The sequence below is a fragment of the Oncorhynchus tshawytscha genome, linkage group LG12, assembly GCF_018296145.1.
Source record: "Oncorhynchus tshawytscha isolate Ot180627B linkage group LG12, Otsh_v2.0, whole genome shotgun sequence".
In the NCBI taxonomy this organism is placed as follows: domain Eukaryota; kingdom Metazoa; phylum Chordata; class Actinopteri; order Salmoniformes; family Salmonidae; genus Oncorhynchus; species Oncorhynchus tshawytscha.
This window is the reverse complement of record NC_056440.1, coordinates 65,869,253-65,888,938: the sequence shown is the minus strand read 5'-3', so window position 1 is coordinate 65,888,938 and position 19,686 is coordinate 65,869,253. Positions and strand designations below refer to the sequence as shown.

Sequence of the window (19,686 nt, the reverse complement as noted above, 5' to 3'; positions counted from 1 at the left end):
ACTAGAGATGGGATAGAGAAACTAGAGATGGGATAGAGAAACTAGAGATGGGATAGAGAAACTAGAGGTGGGGTGGAGAAAGTAGAGATGGGATAGAGAAACTAGAGATGGGATAGAGAAACTAGAGATGGGATAGAGAAACTAGAGGTGGGGTGGAGAAACTAGAGATGGGATAGAGAAACTAGAGATGGGATAGAGAAACTAGAGATGGGATAGAGAAACTAGAGGTGGGGTGGAGAAAGTAGAGATGGGATAGAGAAACTAGAGATGGGATAGAGAAACTAGAGATGGGATAGAGAAACTAGAGATGGGATAGAGAAACTAGAGATGGGGTGGAGAAAGTAGAGATGGGATAGAGAAACTAGAGATGGGATAGAGAAACTAGAGATGGGATAGAGGAACTAGTGATGTGGGGTGGAAAAGTAGAGATGGGATAGAGGAACTAGTGATGTGGTGGAAGAAGTAGAGATGGGATAGAGAAACTAGAGATGGGATAGAGAAACTAGAGATGGGATAGAGAAACTAGAGATGGGATAGAGGAACTAGTGATGTGGTGGAAGAAGTAGAGATGGGATAGAGGAACTAGTGATGTGGTGGAAGAATTAGAGATGGGATAGAGAAACTAGTGATGTGGTGGAAGAATTAGAGATGGGATAGAGAAACTAGTGATGTGGTGGAAGAATTAGAGATGGGATACATTTAGTTTACTGTTAGTGTACCTGTGGCAGGAAGGATAAAGAAACTGAAACAGCAGGGAATCAGCTCAGCAAATCCAATGTATGTAATTTGGATGTGTGTTTGTGTTTTTGTTGTTGTGTGTGTGCATAATGCTAATCTGCAGTCCAGCAGAAGAGGAGCTCTGAGGTCCTGCTGGTGTGTAATTGGCAGCGGGTGCTGCATTGTTGTTCAGAATAATTCTGTCAGCATAATCCTCCTTTGTGGGGTTCATTAATTGCACTTAACATTGCATGCAATCTAGCTGATTCAGGGCCTGCCTTTGAGCCAGCCTCAGCCCCTCTCCCCACATAAAGCCTCTGTCACTTCAAAGGCTAAAGGGAATGGCCTAAGCGTGTTTTCAGATTTTTAAATTTACAGCGCTTTTTATCTGTGAGTTTTACAGCAGTATGGCCACATTGTGTCTGTGCTGAAATGAATTGAACAGGCAGGCAGCCTCTCGGTCGTAGCAGCTGCTGCAGACATTTGTGTCTGAGGAGGGATGTAGTGTTTTAATGGCCTGGGTATACACACATGTGGCCGATCATTTTCTATTCCACTCCGCTCACAAAAGAGAAAGTAAAAACACTTTTTACAGAAACCCTTTCCCGGCTCTTGCATTCTATTTGGATAAAGCGTGTTTCTACTTGGGTTCCTGCTCCTCCAGTATTCCTCTGTATTGTGGAGAGAGAACCACTCAGGCAGCCGAGTCTAGCCCAGCGTGGGATAGAAACACTGTTCTCTCACGCAGCCCTGCTTCTGAATCACCCTCCTGCACACTACAGCCTTTTTTATTTTCCTGAATGAAACTTTAAGAAATCCATTTATGGCGGCCTTCGCAGCCTGGGCTGTCAGACACACGGCCGCTTAAAACCAGAGGTCAGCCCCAGACTTGTTTAATAGCTACTCAGAGCACCTAAGCGAGTGTGTGTCTGCCCCGACTCGCAATAAATACTCACTGGATGGGTCCAGGTTTACCTTTCCCCACCGGGCCCTTTAAAGGACACCTCTTACTTTCTGGCCCATCTTCTTCCTCCCCTCTCCCTCCCCAGTGAGCCTCTACCCAGGTCGGATGGAATAGTTGGGGTGGTGGACTGTGAAGCTGTTGCACATCTTTGGGTAATATAAAGTCTTGGGGAAGTGAAGACTATAATAGTTTTCTCTCTCTGTTGGGGTCTGGTTAGTTGGTTAGTATTGGTCAGTATTTGGTCAGTATTTGGTTGGGGACCCGGGTTGGTCTGTCCAGGGCTTAGTTTGTCAGTCCACCCTGTATGGAGGAGAACCAGCACCTCTGCTCTCTGTGGACATGACAGCTGCTGGAGACCGAGATGGTGCCCAGCTCACATGAATACATTCATAAATGTACTATTGTCCTGCATGTATTACTGCTGAAGTGGAGAATGATGAGCAGTACTGTGGACTCCTCACCCAGGCCACCCCCAGAGAGAAAGGCAGGGAGAATAAGAAGGGAGACAGGGAGATATCGAGAGAAAGATTGAGAAGGAGTGAGGGTAGTGAGAGAGACAGATAGAGGGAGAGGGGTCGTCAGAGAGTGACGCAGAGGAATGAGATGTATAGAGACAGAGAGGGGGAGACAGAGAGGAGTGCGGTGAGACAGAGAGGACTGAGAAAGATAGAGACAGAGGCGGGGGGATAAAGAGTCTCCCCTCCACCTGTGAGCTGAGGCAGTAAAGGGCCTCTCTCAGGCAGAGCAGCCCCATCACTCTCTGCCAGACGAAGGGCTTGTTCTGTGTAGAGTGCCACCAGGGACCGCTGGGCTGCGCCTATAAACTTAATGAAGTTTGACTGAACTCATCAGCTTCTGAGAGCTAGAATCCTAGAGACTAGGAAACCAGATGCGGGGGGGACCTAAAAATTTCGATGGAAGAGGCTCACTTGGAGGTCATTACTGTGATACAGGAAGTGTCTATGGGCGGGGGCGGCCCATCTGCTTTGCCCCTCCCACACCCCACCCATGACTGATGGCACACACACACACCTGGGGCGGCAGGTAGCCCAGCAGTTAAGAGCTTTGGGTCAGTAACCGAAAGGTCGCCGGTTCACATCCCTGAGCCGACGAGGTGATCTGTCTATGTGCCCTTGAGCAAGGCACATAACCCTTAAACCCCTGTAAAACAACCCGTTTCACTGCACCTATCCGGTGTATGTGACAATAAAACAGATATTTGTTACACACTCCAGCTATTCCCAGCTCGGTCCAAATGAGACAGAGATGATGTTGTTGTCCCTTGCAGGAGGAGAACCTGAAAAATACATTTTAACTAGCCTATGACCTTTTGTCAATTAGATTTCCTCATCTCCTGCGTCCTCTCTCCTCCGTCCTCTCTCGCCTCTTTTTGACAAAGGTCAAAGGTAATCGAGGAGAGTCGGTGAGGAAAGTGAACGGGGATTGAAATGCGTTTGTGTGAAATGAGATGGTCCTTCTCCACTCATGTGTCAATAGGCAAATGATGTTTACAGGGGTGGATAAATGTGTAAAGTGATCAAAAGAAATTGAGTTAGTTATGTAATACATTTGATAAATAAAGCATTAAGTACTATATTGTTTTAAAGCTGATTCAAAGGGAGGGGGTGTGGCAGATTACAAAACATACCGAGGTAGGATACACGAGTATCCTCGATGAAAGGTGACTATCGAGGAGGGCAGGACATTTCCGTTTGCCTACTAATGAAATGACACACTCCTCGACCACTTATCGGTTTCAGGGTCACCGGAGGAGAGACGACGTAGGACGATCTATTGCCAAAATGAGAATTTATATTTGAGAGTATATGTCTTTTGGCAAATAAACGATCTGTTTTCATGTTTTTACATGTATTACCCTACTGTTGTCTAGACTGTGTTTATCAGCCTCCACTGTGTTCTGTGTAGCGTATGTCACACAGACATGCATGTGAGATTATTGGTATGGGTATTCGTCTGGTTTGTCCCTGTGTGTCTGTTTCTCATCTATGCTTTAATTCAGTTCTTTGAGGCATATCCGTCTCTCTCTTTTTTCTTCTCTTTCCCCCGTCTCTGCCTGGTGGCAGGAGGGAACTTGCCATGCATTTCACGTCCAACTCAGAGGGTGTTGCTATGGTGGTTGCTAGGGATTTAGCCTAGAGTGACGTGAAAAGTCTGAATATTAAAGGTGTCCTTCTGATGCAGTGCTGTTTGAAGCTGTGAGGAATGAGCAATCACCTCTGAGAGACTTTTTTTTGACTCTCTGGAATATCAGGGTTGATTTTCAAACACACACCAAAGGATGGTTTGCAGAAAAGATGCCACAGGAAGAAAAAAATAAACAACAGTATGATTGGTTGTTCATTCATTTCCTCATGTCTATGCATCTCGAACATCACACTGCTCATACTAAATAGTGTGTACCATCTCATCTGTGTGAAAGCAGCTAGTTGTGTATAAATGACCAAGGACAGCAGATTCTCCACATTCTTGTAAAATAGCAGAGGTCCTAATGTGCTTTCCACACATCTCTAATGCACTGAGAATCTGAAGGCGACGGCCCGTGATTGTGTGCTAGCTGAGAGAATGTCCTTGGTAGTTGGTGGTTAGGATATAATTGAGGATGTAGAAGTGGAGGCTGAGAACCGGGTGGGGTGGGTGGTGGGGGTGCATTGTAAACAGGGTTAAAGGCTCTCAGCATTAGCTAACTGGGCTCCACACTGTAGACGCTAATGTGGAGGCAAACGTCTCCAGCATGGAGAGCAGATCAGGTGTCCCCATCACGATCCCCGCCAGCTTTCATGAACTCAACTTAACTTTCTGTCTTTACAATGAAGGAATGCTCATAAAATACATGTTTCCCGGTTACTCATTGTCTGACTGGAAGATGGGTTTTCCAGCACCAGGCAGTACTCTCTGTCTCTGTTTAACTGTCGTCCTTCTCAGCCATCCACTGGCTGTCCAAACCACACAGTCTGTCTGTCTGTCTGTCTGTCTGTCTGTCTGTCTGTCTGTCTGTCTGTCTGTCTGTCTGTCTGTCTGTCTGTCTGTCTGTCTGTCTGTCTGTCTGTCTGTCTGTCCCTCTCTGTCTGTCTGTCCCTGTCTGTCTTCTGTCCTCTGTCTGTCTGTCTGTCTTTGTCTGTCTGTTCTGTCTGTCTGTCTGTCTGTCTGTCTGTCTCTCTGTCTGTCTGTCTGTCTGTCTGTCTTCTGTCTGTCTGTCTGTCTGTCTGTCTGTCTGTCTGTCTGTCTGTCTGTCTGTCTGTCTGTCTGTCTGTCTGTCTGTCTGTCTGTCTGTCATGTGCTACTGAGTATTTGTCAGTCCTGATATGGTAAGACTGGTGTTATTATTACGCAATAAGACCCGAAGGAGTGTGGTATATGGCCAGTATATAACGGCTAAGGGCTCTTCTTATGCACAACGCAACGCGGAGTGCCTGGATACAGCCCTTAGCCGTGGTATATTGGCCATATACCACAAACCCCCAAGGTGTCTTATTGCTATTATATTATATTATATACTGGTTACCAATGTAATTAGAGCAGTAAAAATAATTTGTTGTCATACCCGTGTTATACGGTTTGATATACCACGACTTTCAGCATTCAGGGATCGAACCACCCAATCTGAAGTCACAACAACCATATTCTGTTCAATATTTTCTAGGGGAGTACTACTGACCCGACAGGATCCAGTCCAGTCCCACATCTTACAGAACAGAGGGGCAGAGAATTGCTGAAGACTGAGGTAGTCACACCCATCAAGTCAATAGCTACTGTAATGTAGCAATAATCACCCAATAAAGTCCCAGTGTCCCCCATACATGACCAAAATGCAATGTACACCATGAAGTAATCTAGTCTTTCCATTGTACTGATGTTGTCCAATAACCTGTTGATTGGAAACCAGACCCTTAACTATTGATGAATTACTAGTAATGTTATTGTGGTGCCATGGTGTCTCTGGGATTGTGTGTGTTTGAGTATGTCTCTCTGTGATTGTGTGTGTGTTTGTATGTGTCTCTGGGATTGTGTGTGTATTTGAGTATGTGTCTCTAGGATTGTGTGTGTATTTGAGTATGTGTCTCTGGGATTGTGTGTGTATTTGAGTATGTGTCTCTGGTATTGTGTGTGTTTGAGTATGTGTCTCTGGGATTGTGTGTGTTTGAGTATGTGTCTCTGGGATTGTGTGTGTATTTGAGTATGTGTCTCTGGGATTGTGTGTGTTTGAGTATGTGTCTCTGGGATTGTGTGTGTTTGAGTATGTGTCTCTGTGATTGTGTGTGTATTTGAGTATGTGTCTCTGGGATTGTGTGTGTATTTGAGTATGTGTCTCTGGGATTGTGTGTGTGTTTGAGTATGTGTCTCTGGGATTGTGTGTGTGTTTGAGTATGTGTCTCTAGGATTGTGTGTGTGTAGCTGTGTGTGACTGCATGGGGTCCAGGCTTATTTAGCAGGCAGATCAATAGCAGGCTAAATGGTAATGACCAGTCCCCAACTCAGAGCTCAAGGCCTGGGGAGAGAAGGACCTGCCCTACCCTGTCCGTCGCCCTCCACCTTCCTCCATCCCACCCTCCCCTCCCAGTTTGCAGCCACAGCAGCCGTCACACAACCTCAGGCAGCCTAGTTAGCCCTGGATAAAAAAGCTAGAACCCACGATCAATAGCGTTAGTCTTGTCTGCCTAATTGCTCATTGGTTGACATTGGCACCAGGCTATATGTAAGTGCATGTTCTCTGAGCGATCGTCTGGCTTTGCCTCTCTCTATCCCACCTCACGCCTAGTGTTGGGTTCACACTCTGCCCCTCTCTCCTCTCCTCTGTTCACCCACGTTCGGGATGGGTAAAACCTGACCCGTTGGGCTGGCTCCACCCCAGTTATCATGTCGGGACGCAACCATCCAGAGGCTCCGGCGAGATGTGCTGCTCTCCCACCAGGCCCGTGACTCCCAGTCTGCTCAGGTAAATATCCAGCTAGGATTAATGACCAGCACCAAGATTATTTATTTTATTTTATTTTACCTTTATTTTACTAGGCAAGTCAGTTAAGAACAAATTCTTATTTTCAATGACGGCCTAGGAACAGTGGGTTAACTGCCTGTTCAGGGGCAGAACGACAGATTTTTACCTTGTCAGCTCGGGGATTCGAACTTGCAACCTTTCGGTTACTAGTCCAGTCATTTGCAGCGCCAGCTATTCCAATCAGCGGCAGGAAATCAGATGGGCTCGTTTTGGCATTCTGAACAGTTTATTATGTGATCCTACGCAGACGTATATGACCAGGAAGCCGGCTGTGGGGAGGGCACTATTGATTGGATTCATTGTGAATTACGTGAATAGATAAATGTGTGAGAGTGCATATATATAACGGTATTACTCATTCAGGTCCAAATGGAAAATATTAAAGATTTCTGCTTGAATAAATATGAAATATGTCTCTATCAGCACCGTCTAACTAGGGCATCCGCAGCGTTGGTTATTTGACATGATAATTAGGAAGCGTGTTTCTCTTTTCCTCTGATGTGATGATAGTGCCCCTCTGTCTGGGATTTAAATGTGCTATTGATCAGTGTGAGGCTCGGGAGCTCAAATCATAACAGTGCTACAGCCCCGCGCACTTGCATACATTTCTACCTTTTGTTTTTACTTCTTGTTATTTAAACTTTTACCCCCCTCCAAAAAAATATACTGTTATCTGTTATCTGCTTAACATACGAAGCGCATTTTGTGTTCCTACTCTCTGTTTTTCTCCAGTTGTAGTGTGCTAATGTCATGATTTAAATGAAGTATTGATCAGTTTAGGAGGGGAGAATAGAGAGAGGGAGCGATTGTGAGGGAAAGAAAGCAAGAGCAGGGTTATCGGCGTGGATCGCACACAGAAAGAGAGAGCTAAAGGGATGAGCCAGGTTTTTGGTGGGATTCCGTGGAAACGATTCCTATTTCATTGCTACTTTCTAATTGAGGAATAAGCAGCAGTCACCTCATCAGGCTTTCCAAGAGGGAGATAGGTGGAGGCAGCCATGATGCTTTTCAACAGAGAAAGAAGGGGAGAAACGCCCGCGCGGGTCCTGTTCTGGGCGGATTTGTGGATTATCTCTCAGCCTGTATGCAGATGTTTGATTAATGGGTCGTCCTGGGAGTCGTCTGGGACTCCATCTTGTCTGTTTTCCTTTCCTCCTCCTCTTGCTGCTGTTGTGATTAGCTACCACCATCACCATCTCACATACAGAAACAAGACTATGTCTCTGTCTCTGACCAACTAGACCAGCACCTGCATGGGTCTTTCCTTTCGCTCCTCTCTCTCTTTCTATCCCACTCTCCCTACTTTCCCTCCTCCCTCCCTTCCCTCCCTTCTCCCTCTCTCTCTCTAATATGATTTAGCAGGTGACTGTGTTGTGTTAATTAGAGGTAGTTTATTAGAGTTAGTGCTGTGTTGGCGTGCCGGGCCAGCCCACTGGCCAGCCTTCTGCAGGTGTCAGACCGGGATCAGTGGGATCCCTCACTGGTCCAGTAGTTTGTTTGGTTACATGTTGATGGTAAAAACACTAGACATTCTTAGAAAAAAGGTTTCTTCAGCTGTCCCCATAGGAGAACCCTCTTTGGTTCCAGGTAGAATCCTTTTTTGGTTTCAGGTAGAACCCTCTGTGGAAAGGGTTCTTCATGGAACCCAAAAGGGTTCTACCAGGAACCAAAAAAGGTTATTCAAAGGGTTCTCCTATGGGGACAGCCGAGTGAAGCCTTTTAGGTTCTAGGAATCCTGTCCAGTGATTATTACAATGATTTCAAATGTTGTTATTAGTTGTTATGCTGTTCTAAGTTGTTTTACATTATATGATGAATTCTACTGTTTCTCATATTATAATGATTATTTCATTTTTCTTTGTTTAATGACACTTCAGCAGTTGGTTGTCAATGCATTAACTGCATATGAGTAACGTTGTAGTATTTATATGTAAACATACATGCAGTCTGTTATCGTGTGTGTTGACACTCACTGACGCAAACCCCCGCTTCTAGGAGATGATAACGTTAAAATTGAAAAGGTATTTGATTAGTTAAGATCAGACATTCAGATTAGTTCCATGGTGATTATTCTTTATTGACCCATCATTGACCCACTGTTATTGTTCAGAATAAGAACTGGACAATCTCTCACCATCAGTACTCGTTTTGGGTTTGGACAATGCATAAATGGCAACCATTTCAATACGGTAGGTTGAATTCGTCAGATAGATTTTTTGCTCTTATTTAATTAATCCAGGCGCTTTCTTATTCATCAGAGGCAGGCGGTTTGAGGCGGATGTCAGGGCTGGTGTTGGGAGAGCAGTCCTGGGACTCAGGGTGTCTGGACTTGGGCAGCTGGTGGTTCTGATCTGGGATCCGTGATGTAGCCATGTCTCAGATAGACAGGCAGGCAGAGCCAAGACGAAAGGAGAGGAGAGGCTCTTTGTACTGGATTGATTTTCTCCTCCTCTGCCGCCCTGCCTTCTTTTGTGGTTCGATAGCTGGATGTCCATGGGCAGAGGATCTCTCAGCTGCAGACGGAGCTACAGGAGAGCCACCTGGAGCTCCAGAGGGGACACAGCCGAAGAGAGCAGCAGCAGAGGGACCTGCAGACCCAGACACAGCAGGCAGAGGAGCTCCACACTCAGGTAGAGAACTCACCGCCAGTCTCAGGCTTCTCAGGCCTCCTCTCTCTGTTAGCTCTTGTTCAGCCATGATGCTTTGTGTCTACAGTTCTTTGAACGTGTGTGTTGGGTGTCGGTTCACTAGTGCACGGTCTAGAACCAACCAATTTACCCCCAGGAATCTAATCCAAATGTAGAATAACTCATCATACAGGTGGTGTCCACTTTCTTGTGTCTTTATCATTTAAATGTGTTTTGTATAGAAAGCATCATAACCATCTGTTGCCAAATTATCTAAACTGTGAAAGTTTGTCATCTTATAGAGGAGCTTATCTGTTGACCATAAAATAACTCATCCTTTAGAAACTTGAAGATGTCTCACTTTCTAGCAAAACTACATAGTCAGGGTACGTAGGCCTAGGTTAAATCTGCACAATGATCCAATAGCATCATAATGGGCGATAATCTTCCATGTTGATGGAGGCACAACATCCTGTCTTATGGACCAAAGTGCCATAGCGGGACAGCCCTGTATTGGTTCCATTAGTACAGTTGTGCTATCTGATGCTGGGTCGTGGCGTGGGAACATGTGCTGAGCAGCTGGCCCTCTCTGCCTCTGGCCCAGACCACCTCTCTACAGTCTAACTGGCAGGCCAATAAACATGAGTCAGAGCAGGATGACTATATTGTTTACTACAGAGAACTGGGGGGATGAGGAGCCTCTGTCAACAACAGACTGACAGACAGACACACACAGACAGACGGGTAGATAGTCAGACATGCACACAATAAGGCAGACCAGACAGACGTAGATGTAGAAAAATTGACATCCATAAATATACAGTAGTTAGATACTTTTTTATTATTATTATTTTTTTTACCCCTTTTTTGCCCCAATTTCGTGGTATCCAATTGGTAGTTACAGTCTTGTCTCATCACTGCAACTCCCGTACGGACTCGGGAAAGATGAAGGTCGAGAGCCGTGTGTCCCCTGAAACACAACCCAGCCAAGCCGCACTGCTTCTTCACACTGCCCGCTTACCCCGTAAGCTCGCCGCACCAATGTGTCGGAGGAAACACCATACACCTGGCGACCGTGTCAGCGTGTATTGCGCACGGCTCGAACCAGTATCTCTAGTGGCACAGCTAGCACTGCGATGCAGTGCCTTAGACCACTGCACCACCCGGGAGGCCTGAGTAGTTAGATACTTAAACAGTTATACATTCTGGTAAAAGAAAAGGTCAGTGTTGTGGTCAGCTGAAGGAGATGTGGTCAGCTGAAGGAGATCTCTAGCTGTTGCTGGCCTCCCCTCCTGGAGAGAACGGCAAACCAATCATATTCAGAGCCAGTGCTGGCTGTCAGCGCCTGTGTCACCTGTCGCTAGGTCTCTAGGCAGACTCTCTGCCTTGAGCTGGAGGGATCCACAGCAGCGATCTGCTCTACATGCCTGATGGGATCTCATTCACACTTGTCACTCTATCAATGACTGCACCATTCCCTGAGCTCTCTGCCTTTATCTCCCCCTTCTATCTATATGGAATAAAATGAACAAGTCAGTTTCTTTTCCTTCATAGTATTAGTATATTCTGTAGCCTCCTGTAACTGTACATTCATGGCTAGAACGGATGTTTACATCAGTTATGTCCAATTAATGGATGCTGTGTATTAAGATCCAAGTGCTCCGGACACCAATTGGGCATTATGCTAAGGTCACTACCAGCCTATTTCCTCCATGTGCTATCAGTGTCCATTAATGATGAACTAATCAACTGTCTTGTCCTATCCTGTCCTTACTCCCTGTGTGTTTCATTCCAGGCCCTCCATGACTCAGATAGTCATTATCACCGCTGTGTCACCCACCTTTTAATTTAAAGGCTATTTTCTACTCTCCATAATGACGTGTCACTGTCCTTTCTCCCGAGATTGAATAGATTTTAATGTGGTGACTCTGGTCCCTGTCCATATCAGTCATACAAGCTTCTGCCTAACCTGAAAGAAGTTCACTCATAGGCGGCACGTGAGTTTTAAGTTTGGGGAATCACATTTTTACCATAAAAAATGCAAACAGATAATTAAAAACGATGTTGTCTGATCAATATAATAGGCCTATGTGTCACATCCGTCGTAGAAATGAGTGGACCAAGGCGCAGCGTGAGTAGAGTTCCTCATATTTATTTCAGTGAAACTAAAAACAACAAAGAATAAATTAACGTGCCATTCGTAGCGCACATAGGCACCAAACAATATCCAAACCAAACAATATCCTACAACGCAGGTGGGAAACGGACCACACTAAGTATGATCCCCAATTAGAGGCAACGATCATCAGCTGCCTCCAATTGGGAACCATACTCACACCAACATAGAAAATTACAACTAGAAAACTCCCTAGTCACGTCCCCCTCCCCAATGGTGCGGACTCCGACTGCAAAACCTGAACCTAGATGGGCAGGTTCCGCTCAGACCGCGGATCCGGCCATGGAGCGGGACTGGACGCCGTGCCTGGACTGGGCATCAGCGCAGTGGAAGGCTCCGGCCATGGAGCGGAACTGGACACCGTGCCTGAACTGGGCACCGGCGTAGAGGAAGGCTCAGGCCATGGAGAGGGACTGGACACCGTGCCTGAACTGGGCACCGGCGTAGAGGAAGGCTCAGGCCATGGAGAGGGACTGGACACCGTGCCTGAACTGGGCACCGGCGTAGAGGAAGGCTCAGGCCATGGAAAGGGACTGGACACCGTGCCTGAACTGGGCACCGGCGTAGAGGAAGGTTCAGGCCATGGAGAGGGACTGGACACCGTGCCTGAACTGGGCACCGGCGTAGAGGAAGGCTCAGGCCATGCAGAGGGACTGGACACCGTGCCTGAACTGGGCACCGGCGTAGAGGAAGGCTCAGGCCATGGAGAGGGACTGGACACCGTGCCTGAACTGGGCACCGGCGTAGAGGAAGGTTCAGGCCATGGAGAGGGACTGGACACCGTGCCTGAACTGGGCACCGGCGTAGAGGAAGGTTCAGGCCATGGAGAGGGACTGGACACCGTGCGTGGACTGAGCACCGGTACAGAGGAAGGCTCCGGCCATGGAGCGGGATTGGATGCCGTGCCTGGACTGGGCACCGGCGCTGAGGACTAAGGGCTGGTGACACGCTCTTCAGGGCGAGTGTGGGGAGCCGGCTAAGGACGTACCGGGCTGGGAATGCGCACTGGAGGCCTGGTGCGTGGAGCCGGCACAGAGTTCACCGGACTGATGACACGTTCTTTAGGGCAAGTGCGGGGAGCCGGCACAGGACATACCGGACTGGGGAGGTGCACTGGAGGCCTGGTGCGGGGAGCCGGCACAGGTTTCACCGGACTGATGACACGCTCTTCAGGGCGAGTGCGGGGAGCCGGCACAGGACTTGCTGGGCTGGGAAGGCACACTGGAGGCCTGGTGCATGGAGCCGGCACACATTTCACCGGACTGATGACACGCTCTTCAGGGTGAGTGCGAGGAGCCGGCACAGGACGTACCGGGCTGAGGAGGCGCTCTTCAGGGCGGATGCGCTGCAGAATACACCTAACCAACATCTCTCGCCGATTTCCTTCCTCACACTGCTCCATCGACTCCCCAACGGTCTCTGGCTCTCTCCTCGGCTCGACCAACCGCCCCTTGTTTGACCCCCCCAATTTTTGTGGCCGCGGACCCTGGTGTTGTTGCTGTCCTCCTATACTCCTTGGCGACTCCCGCCAAGGAAGGGTCTGGCATCCATTCATTATTTCCTCCCATGTCCAGCTCTCCTTTTCCTCCATGGCACGCTGCTTGGTCCTGAAGTGGTGGGATATTGTTTGGTTTAGTGCCTATGTGCGCTACGAATGGCACGTTCGTTTATTCTTTGTTGTTTTTGGTTTCACTGAAATAAATATGTGGAACTCTACTCACGCTGTGCCCTGGTCCACTAATTTCTACGACGGATGTGACACTAAGAGAAGGGGAGACGCAAACACAATATGATGTCCATCTAAACTGGGGGAGGGAATAACAAACTTTCAAGTGGCACTGAGCCAACAATGATAAAGAGTGAATATGCACACTCACCACGGGATATGGTCGGTGCTCTACGCTGGTGCAAATGAGATAGACTACTGTTCGCTCAATGACAATTTGAATAACTAAAAGACAGATTAGAGTGTTTTCATTGTCTTCTCTCTATGGCAATAGCCATTTGCTTTCCAAAATATGTTTTCCCACAATTGTATTTTGAAATATTGCGATATGCCTGGCAGGGCTTCTCTACTTTTCACTGACAGTCTCAACTCAACAGTCATCTATTTGGAATTTAACGCGCGTTGCCCAAATTGCGGGCACTTCCAACTGTATGCAATGCGATTTGAAGAATCGAATGATCTCCTGTGGCCAAATTGCGCTTTCTGGTGTAGTAGCCTATTTATTAGGCTAATTAAGCTATATAATGACACGACCAATTTACTTTTGCCGTGTATGAGTTCACTCTTGCAGTTTCTACAGAAGCTTTGGTAACAGTGTTGCTGTAAGAAATAATGAAATGCTGTATTGAATAGACATTGAATAGTGTGGATATATATTTACCGTTTTCCAGTGTTTGTTCAGAGACAAGTAGACCTCGTTTACGCTGCAGTACTGTAGTATTCCTCCCTCTCTGACATCATGTCTCTTTTGTCCCCTTAGCTGGCTGAGGTCAAAGGGCGTCTTGTGCAGGTGGAGGGAGAAAATGAGGCACTCATGGGATATAAGCGGGAGCAGGGAGCCGAGGTCAGACTGGGTGCCTGTCGTGGTTCACAGTGACTGGAGTCCACCACTAACACAATACACACACTCTAGTGGAAACACTTTCATAATCCAAAGTCCATCATCAGCAACAATACACGCTGATTCACACCAGGATTCATATTGTCCTCCGTAACAAAAATCTCTCCACAGACTTGGAGACTTCCATAAACTAAGTCCATATCTGTTGACAATGGAGACCTTGATGCTCACATTTACAGTACTGGTTACTCTGGAGTCTCTGCCTGTTATAATGTCTCTGTAAGATGTTGTTTATTACCATTGAGAGTCTGCTCATATCCATGCCTACATAATGTGAGTGTGCACATGTGTGTGTACATGCGATTGTGTGCATGCTTGTATGCAAGTTTGTGTCTTTCCATGGTCTCTTCCTCTCAGAGACCCAGTCCTTCTCCATTAACCTGGGCAGACAGACAGACAGAGATTCCCACTCAGGAAACTGTGCTCTCCCCTGGGACTAGGGGAATATGGATGAGTTAAACATAGACATGGCTCAGGGGCTGGGTGGATATGGGCTCTGTAAGTGCTGGGAATGAGGATGTATAATGAGAGGGAAATGAGAGCCACTCTTACCTGATTGCCATGGATTCCCCTCCAGTATTAGTAAGGGGTCACAATGACTCGGGCCAGCCTACTGTCCCACTGGGAGAAGATGGAGCTGAGACCTAATGTTGTGCTAACCTTACAGTAATGTCCTGTGTGTGTGCGTGCGTGCGTGCAGGTGGAAAGGCTGGCAGTGGTGGTGTGTTCTCTGCAGAGCTCGGCCAGGGATAGAGAGGGCACAGAGAGTGTCCAGGCCGAGCGGAGGTGTGTGGACCTGGAGGGGGAGCTGACAGAGACCCGTGCCCAGCTCACGGAGTGCCAGGACAGGCTACAGGAAGCCAGGAGGAGGGTGAGACCACCATGCTATACACCACCATCAACCCAGCTGTACAGATAGAGAAATACAGACACACAGGCACTACCACTCTGTAAGATAATGTCATGTTGACCTGACTCTTACACTCAATGAGTCTACTTCAGTTCTAGTCTTACCATCTCACCCACGGTGAGATACTTGGTGTCAGTGCTTATTGGGTATACTGGATTACTCCTAGAGTACATGCCATTGTAAAGGCAGCTACGCTCATGTTGAAGAAGCTGGAATTGTGTTTGCCGTGGCTCAGAACCTTGTTCAAAAGCCTCCCACTGATCCAGCCTCTCCATGTGAGATGGTGGAAGTCCGGCACATTTCCTCTAGTGCTCAGCATACGGCCAGAGCCTTTATCTGAACACAATTAGTCATTTTCCCGGGCCTCTGCACTCTGCACGCTCTCCTACTATAATTTCTCTGCATTTCCCTGTAACCTTTAGTAGTGGGGTTTGAGTCCACCCTGAGCCCCAGCTCCTCTGCCCAGGCATCCATTACAGCTCTCCAGGACAGCAACATTAATCCACCTGATGCCATGCCAGCCGTGCTCCTCACATGGAAATGAAGCTGCCTCACTGCTGCTGTATTACTATTCACAGGAGGCTATGGAAGAAACTGTGTGTGTGTGCGTACGTGCGTGATTTGTCTGCTCTCTCTCCATGTCACCTTTGTTGACTTTGTCTCTGTGCTCTCTGCTTTAATGACACATATATCCTGTCTTCAGTCACTGCTTAATCCCAGCAGTGCTGGCTCAGGAACAGATTACTGCTCCCAGACATGAGAGAAGTAAAGAGCAGGGAGGGAGAAAAAGAGAGAGCGACGCCTCAATGAGACGATCCAAAGGGAGACAGAGGGGTCCAGCACATGTATGTGGAAGTGTACATGCCCACAACCCTGTCTCAGACAGAAAATTATTTTAAAAACTCCATCCACTGCTTTTGTTCATCCTCATTTGCTATGATGGACTCTCTGTGTACAGCCAGAGATCCTTGTCCAGGTTCACACCAACACTCTCTGAGTATGCAGTGGATTTCATGATGGACATTTCCATGTTAGGATGAATCACCTTACTCAATGCCCTCTCTATCGACAAATGTCTATCTCACCTCTAGCTCCTTTATGAGCTCAAACTGCATGTTTCTGACCCCTCTCACGCTCCCTTCCTCGCTCACTCCCTCTCTCGCTCCCTCCCCTCCCTCCCCCTCTCTCTCCAGGCTGAGGAGCAGACCCAGAAGTTCCAGGCCAAGGTGTCCAGTCTGAAGAGCCAGCATGGCTGTGTTAGTCAGCAGGTACGCAGGCACATGTGACAGACCCAATCCTAACCCTTTCCCCCTTGATTCCTCACATCCTACCCATACCCCATCCCTACCACAGCCTGCTGTTACCATCCCTACCACACCCTGCTGTTACCATCACTACCACACCCTGCTGTTACCAGCCCTAGCACACCCTTCTGTTACCATCCCTACCACACCCTGCTGTTACCATCCCTACATCACCCCGCTGTTACCATCACTACCACACCCTGCTGTTTTCAAGCCCAACCACACCCTGTGGTTTCCATCCCTACCACACCCTGCTGTTACCATCCCTACCACACCCTGCTGTTACCATCCCTACCACACCCTGTTGTTACCATCCCTACCACACCCTGCTGTTATCATCCCTTCCTCACCCTGCTGTTACCATCCCTTCCTCACCCTGCTGTTACCATCCCTACCTCACCCTGCTGTTACCATCCCTACGACACCCTGCTGTTACCAGCCCTACCTCACCTTGCTGTTACCATCCCTACCTCACCTTGCTGTTACCAGCCCTACCACACCCTGCTGTTACCATCACTACCACACCATGCTGTTACCAGCCCATCCACACCCTGCGGTTACCATCCCTACCACACCCTGTGGTTTTCATCCCTACCACACCCTGCTGTTACCGGCCCTACCACACCCTGCTGTTACCATCCCTTCCTCACCCTGCTGTTACCATCCCTACCACACCCTGCTGTTACCATCCCTACCTCACCCTGCGGTTACCATCCCTACCACACCCTGCTGTTACCATCCCTACCACACCCTGTGGTTTTCATCCCTACCACACCCTGCTGTTACCGGCCCTACCACACCCTGCTGTTACCATCCCTTCCTCACCCTGCTGTTACCATCCCTACCTCACCCTGCTGTTACCATCCCTACGACACCCTGCTGTTACCAGCCCTACCTCACCTTGCTGTTACCATCCCTACCTTACCTTGCTGTTACCATCCCTTCCTCAGCCTGCTGTTACCATCCCTACCACACCCTGCTGTTACCAGCCCTACCTCACCTTGCTGTTACCATCCCTACCTCACCTTGCTGTTACCATCCCTTCCTCACCCTGCTGTTTCCATCCCTACCTCACCCTGCTGTTACCATCCCTTCCTCACCCTGCTGTTACCATCCCTACCACACCCTGTTGTTACCATCCCTACCACACCCTGCTTTTACCATCCCTTCCTCACCTTGCTGTTACCACCCCTACCATGCCTTGCTGTTACCATCCCTTCCTCACCCTGCTGTTACCATCCCTACCACACCCTGCTGTTACCAGCCCTACCTCACCTTGCTGTTACCATCCCTACCTCACCTTGCTGTTACCATCCCGTCCTCACCCTGCTGTTTCCATCCCTACCTCACCCTGCTGTTACCATCTCTTCCGCACCCTGCTGTTACCATCCCTACCACACCCTGTTGTTACCATCCCTACCACACCCTGCTTTTACCATCCCTTCCTCACCTTGCTGTTACCACCCCTACCATGCCTTGCTGTTACCATCCCTTCCTCACCCTGCTGTTACCATCCCTACCTCACCCTGCTGTTACCATCCCTACCTCACTTTGCTTTACCATCCCTACCTCACCCTGCTGTTACCATCCCTACCTCACCCTGCTGTTACCATCCCTACCTCACCCTGCTGTTGTCAGCCCAACCACACCCTGCAGTTACCACTCCTACATCACCCTGCTGTTACCAACACTACCACACCCTGCTGTTACCAGCCCAACCACACCCTGCTGTTACCATCCCTACCTCACCCTGCTGTTGCCATCCCTACCTCACCCTGCTGTTCCCATCCCTACCTCACCCTGCTGTTACCATCCCTACCTCACCCTGCTGTTCCTATCCCTACCTGAACTTGCTGTTACCATCCCTACCTCACCCTGCTGTTACCATCCCTACCTCACCTTGCTGTTACCATCCCTACAACACCCTGCTGTTACCATCCCTACATCACCCTGCTGTTACAATCACTACCTCACCCTGCTGTTGCCATCCCTCCCTCACCCTGTTGTTCCCATCCCTACCTCACCCTGCTGTTACCATCCCTACCTCACCTTGCTGTTAGCATCCCTACCTCACCTTGCTGTTACCATCCCTACCTCACCTTGCTGTTACCATCCCTTCCTCACCCTGCTGTTTCCATCCCTACCTCACCCTGCTGTTACCATCCCTTCCTCACCCTGCTGTTACCATCACTACCACACCATGCTGTTACCAGCCCATCCACACCCTGCGGTTACCATCCCTAACACACCCTACTGTTACCAGCCCTACCACACCATGCTGTTACCATCCCTACCACACCCTGCTGTTACCATCCCTACCTCACCCTGCGGTTACCATCCCTACCACACCCTGCTGTTACCATCCCTACCACACCCTGTGGTTTTCATCCCTACCACACCCTGCTGTTACCGGCCCTACCACACCCTGCTGTTACCATCCCTTCCTCACCCTGCTGTTACCATCCCTACCTCACCCTGCTGTTACCATCCCTACGACACCCTGCTGTTACCATCCCTACCTCACCTTGCTGTTACCATCCCTTCCTCAGCCTGCTGTTACCATCCCTACCACACCCTGCTGTTACCATCCCTACCTCACCTTGCTGTTACCATCCCTTCCTCACCCTGCTGTATCCATCCCTACCTCACCCTGCTGTTACCATCCCTTCCTCACCCTGCTGTTACCATCCCTACCACACCCTGTTGTTACCATCCCTACCACACCCTGCTTTTACCATCCCTTCCTCACCTTGCTGTTACCACCCCTACCATGCCTTGCTGTTACCATCCCTTCCTCACCCTGCTGTTACCATCCCTACCACACCCTGCTGTTACCAGCCCTACCTCACCTTGCTGTTACCATCCCTACCTCACCTTGCTGTTACCATCCCTTCCTCACCCTGCTGTTTCCATCCCTACCTCACCTTGCTGTTACCATCCCTTCCTCAGCCTGCTGTTACCATCCCTACCACACCCTGCTGTTACCATCCCTACCTCACCTTGCTGTTACCATCCCTTCCTCACCCTGCTGTTTCCATCCCTACCTCACCCTGCTGTTACCATCCCTTCCTCACCCTGCTGTTACCATCCCTACCACACCCTGTTGTTACCATCCCTACCACACCCTGCTTTTACCATCCCTTCCTCACCTTGCTGTTACTACCCCTACCATGCCTTGCTGTTACCATCCCTTCCTCACCCTGCTGTTACCATCCCTACCACACCCTGCTGTTACCAGCCCTACCTCACCTTGCTGTTACCATCCCTACCTCACCTTGCTGTTACCATCCCTTCCTCACCCTGCTGTTTCCATCCCTACCTCACCCTGCTGTTACCATCTCTTCCTC

At 48.7% G+C, this 19,686-nt stretch overlaps 1 protein-coding gene across 3 annotated transcripts in view; it reads left to right on the top strand.

Annotated features, from left to right (window-relative positions):
- The window catches only part of LOC112264199 (centrosome-associated protein CEP250), a 220,402-nt gene that overhangs the window by 107,878 nt on the left and 92,838 nt on the right, over positions 1-19,686 (top strand). For all 3 annotated transcript variants that reach the window (XM_042330938.1, XM_042330937.1, XM_042330939.1), the window contains exons 8-13: positions 5,343-5,423; positions 6,552-6,635; positions 9,179-9,325; positions 13,985-14,068; positions 14,826-14,996; positions 16,229-16,303. In XM_042330938.1, coding sequence (XP_042186872.1) covers positions 5,343-5,423; positions 6,552-6,635; positions 9,179-9,325; positions 13,985-14,068; positions 14,826-14,996; positions 16,229-16,303 — 642 coding nt within the window. The remainder of the gene's footprint in view (positions 1-5,342; positions 5,424-6,551; positions 6,636-9,178; positions 9,326-13,984; positions 14,069-14,825; positions 14,997-16,228; positions 16,304-19,686) is intronic.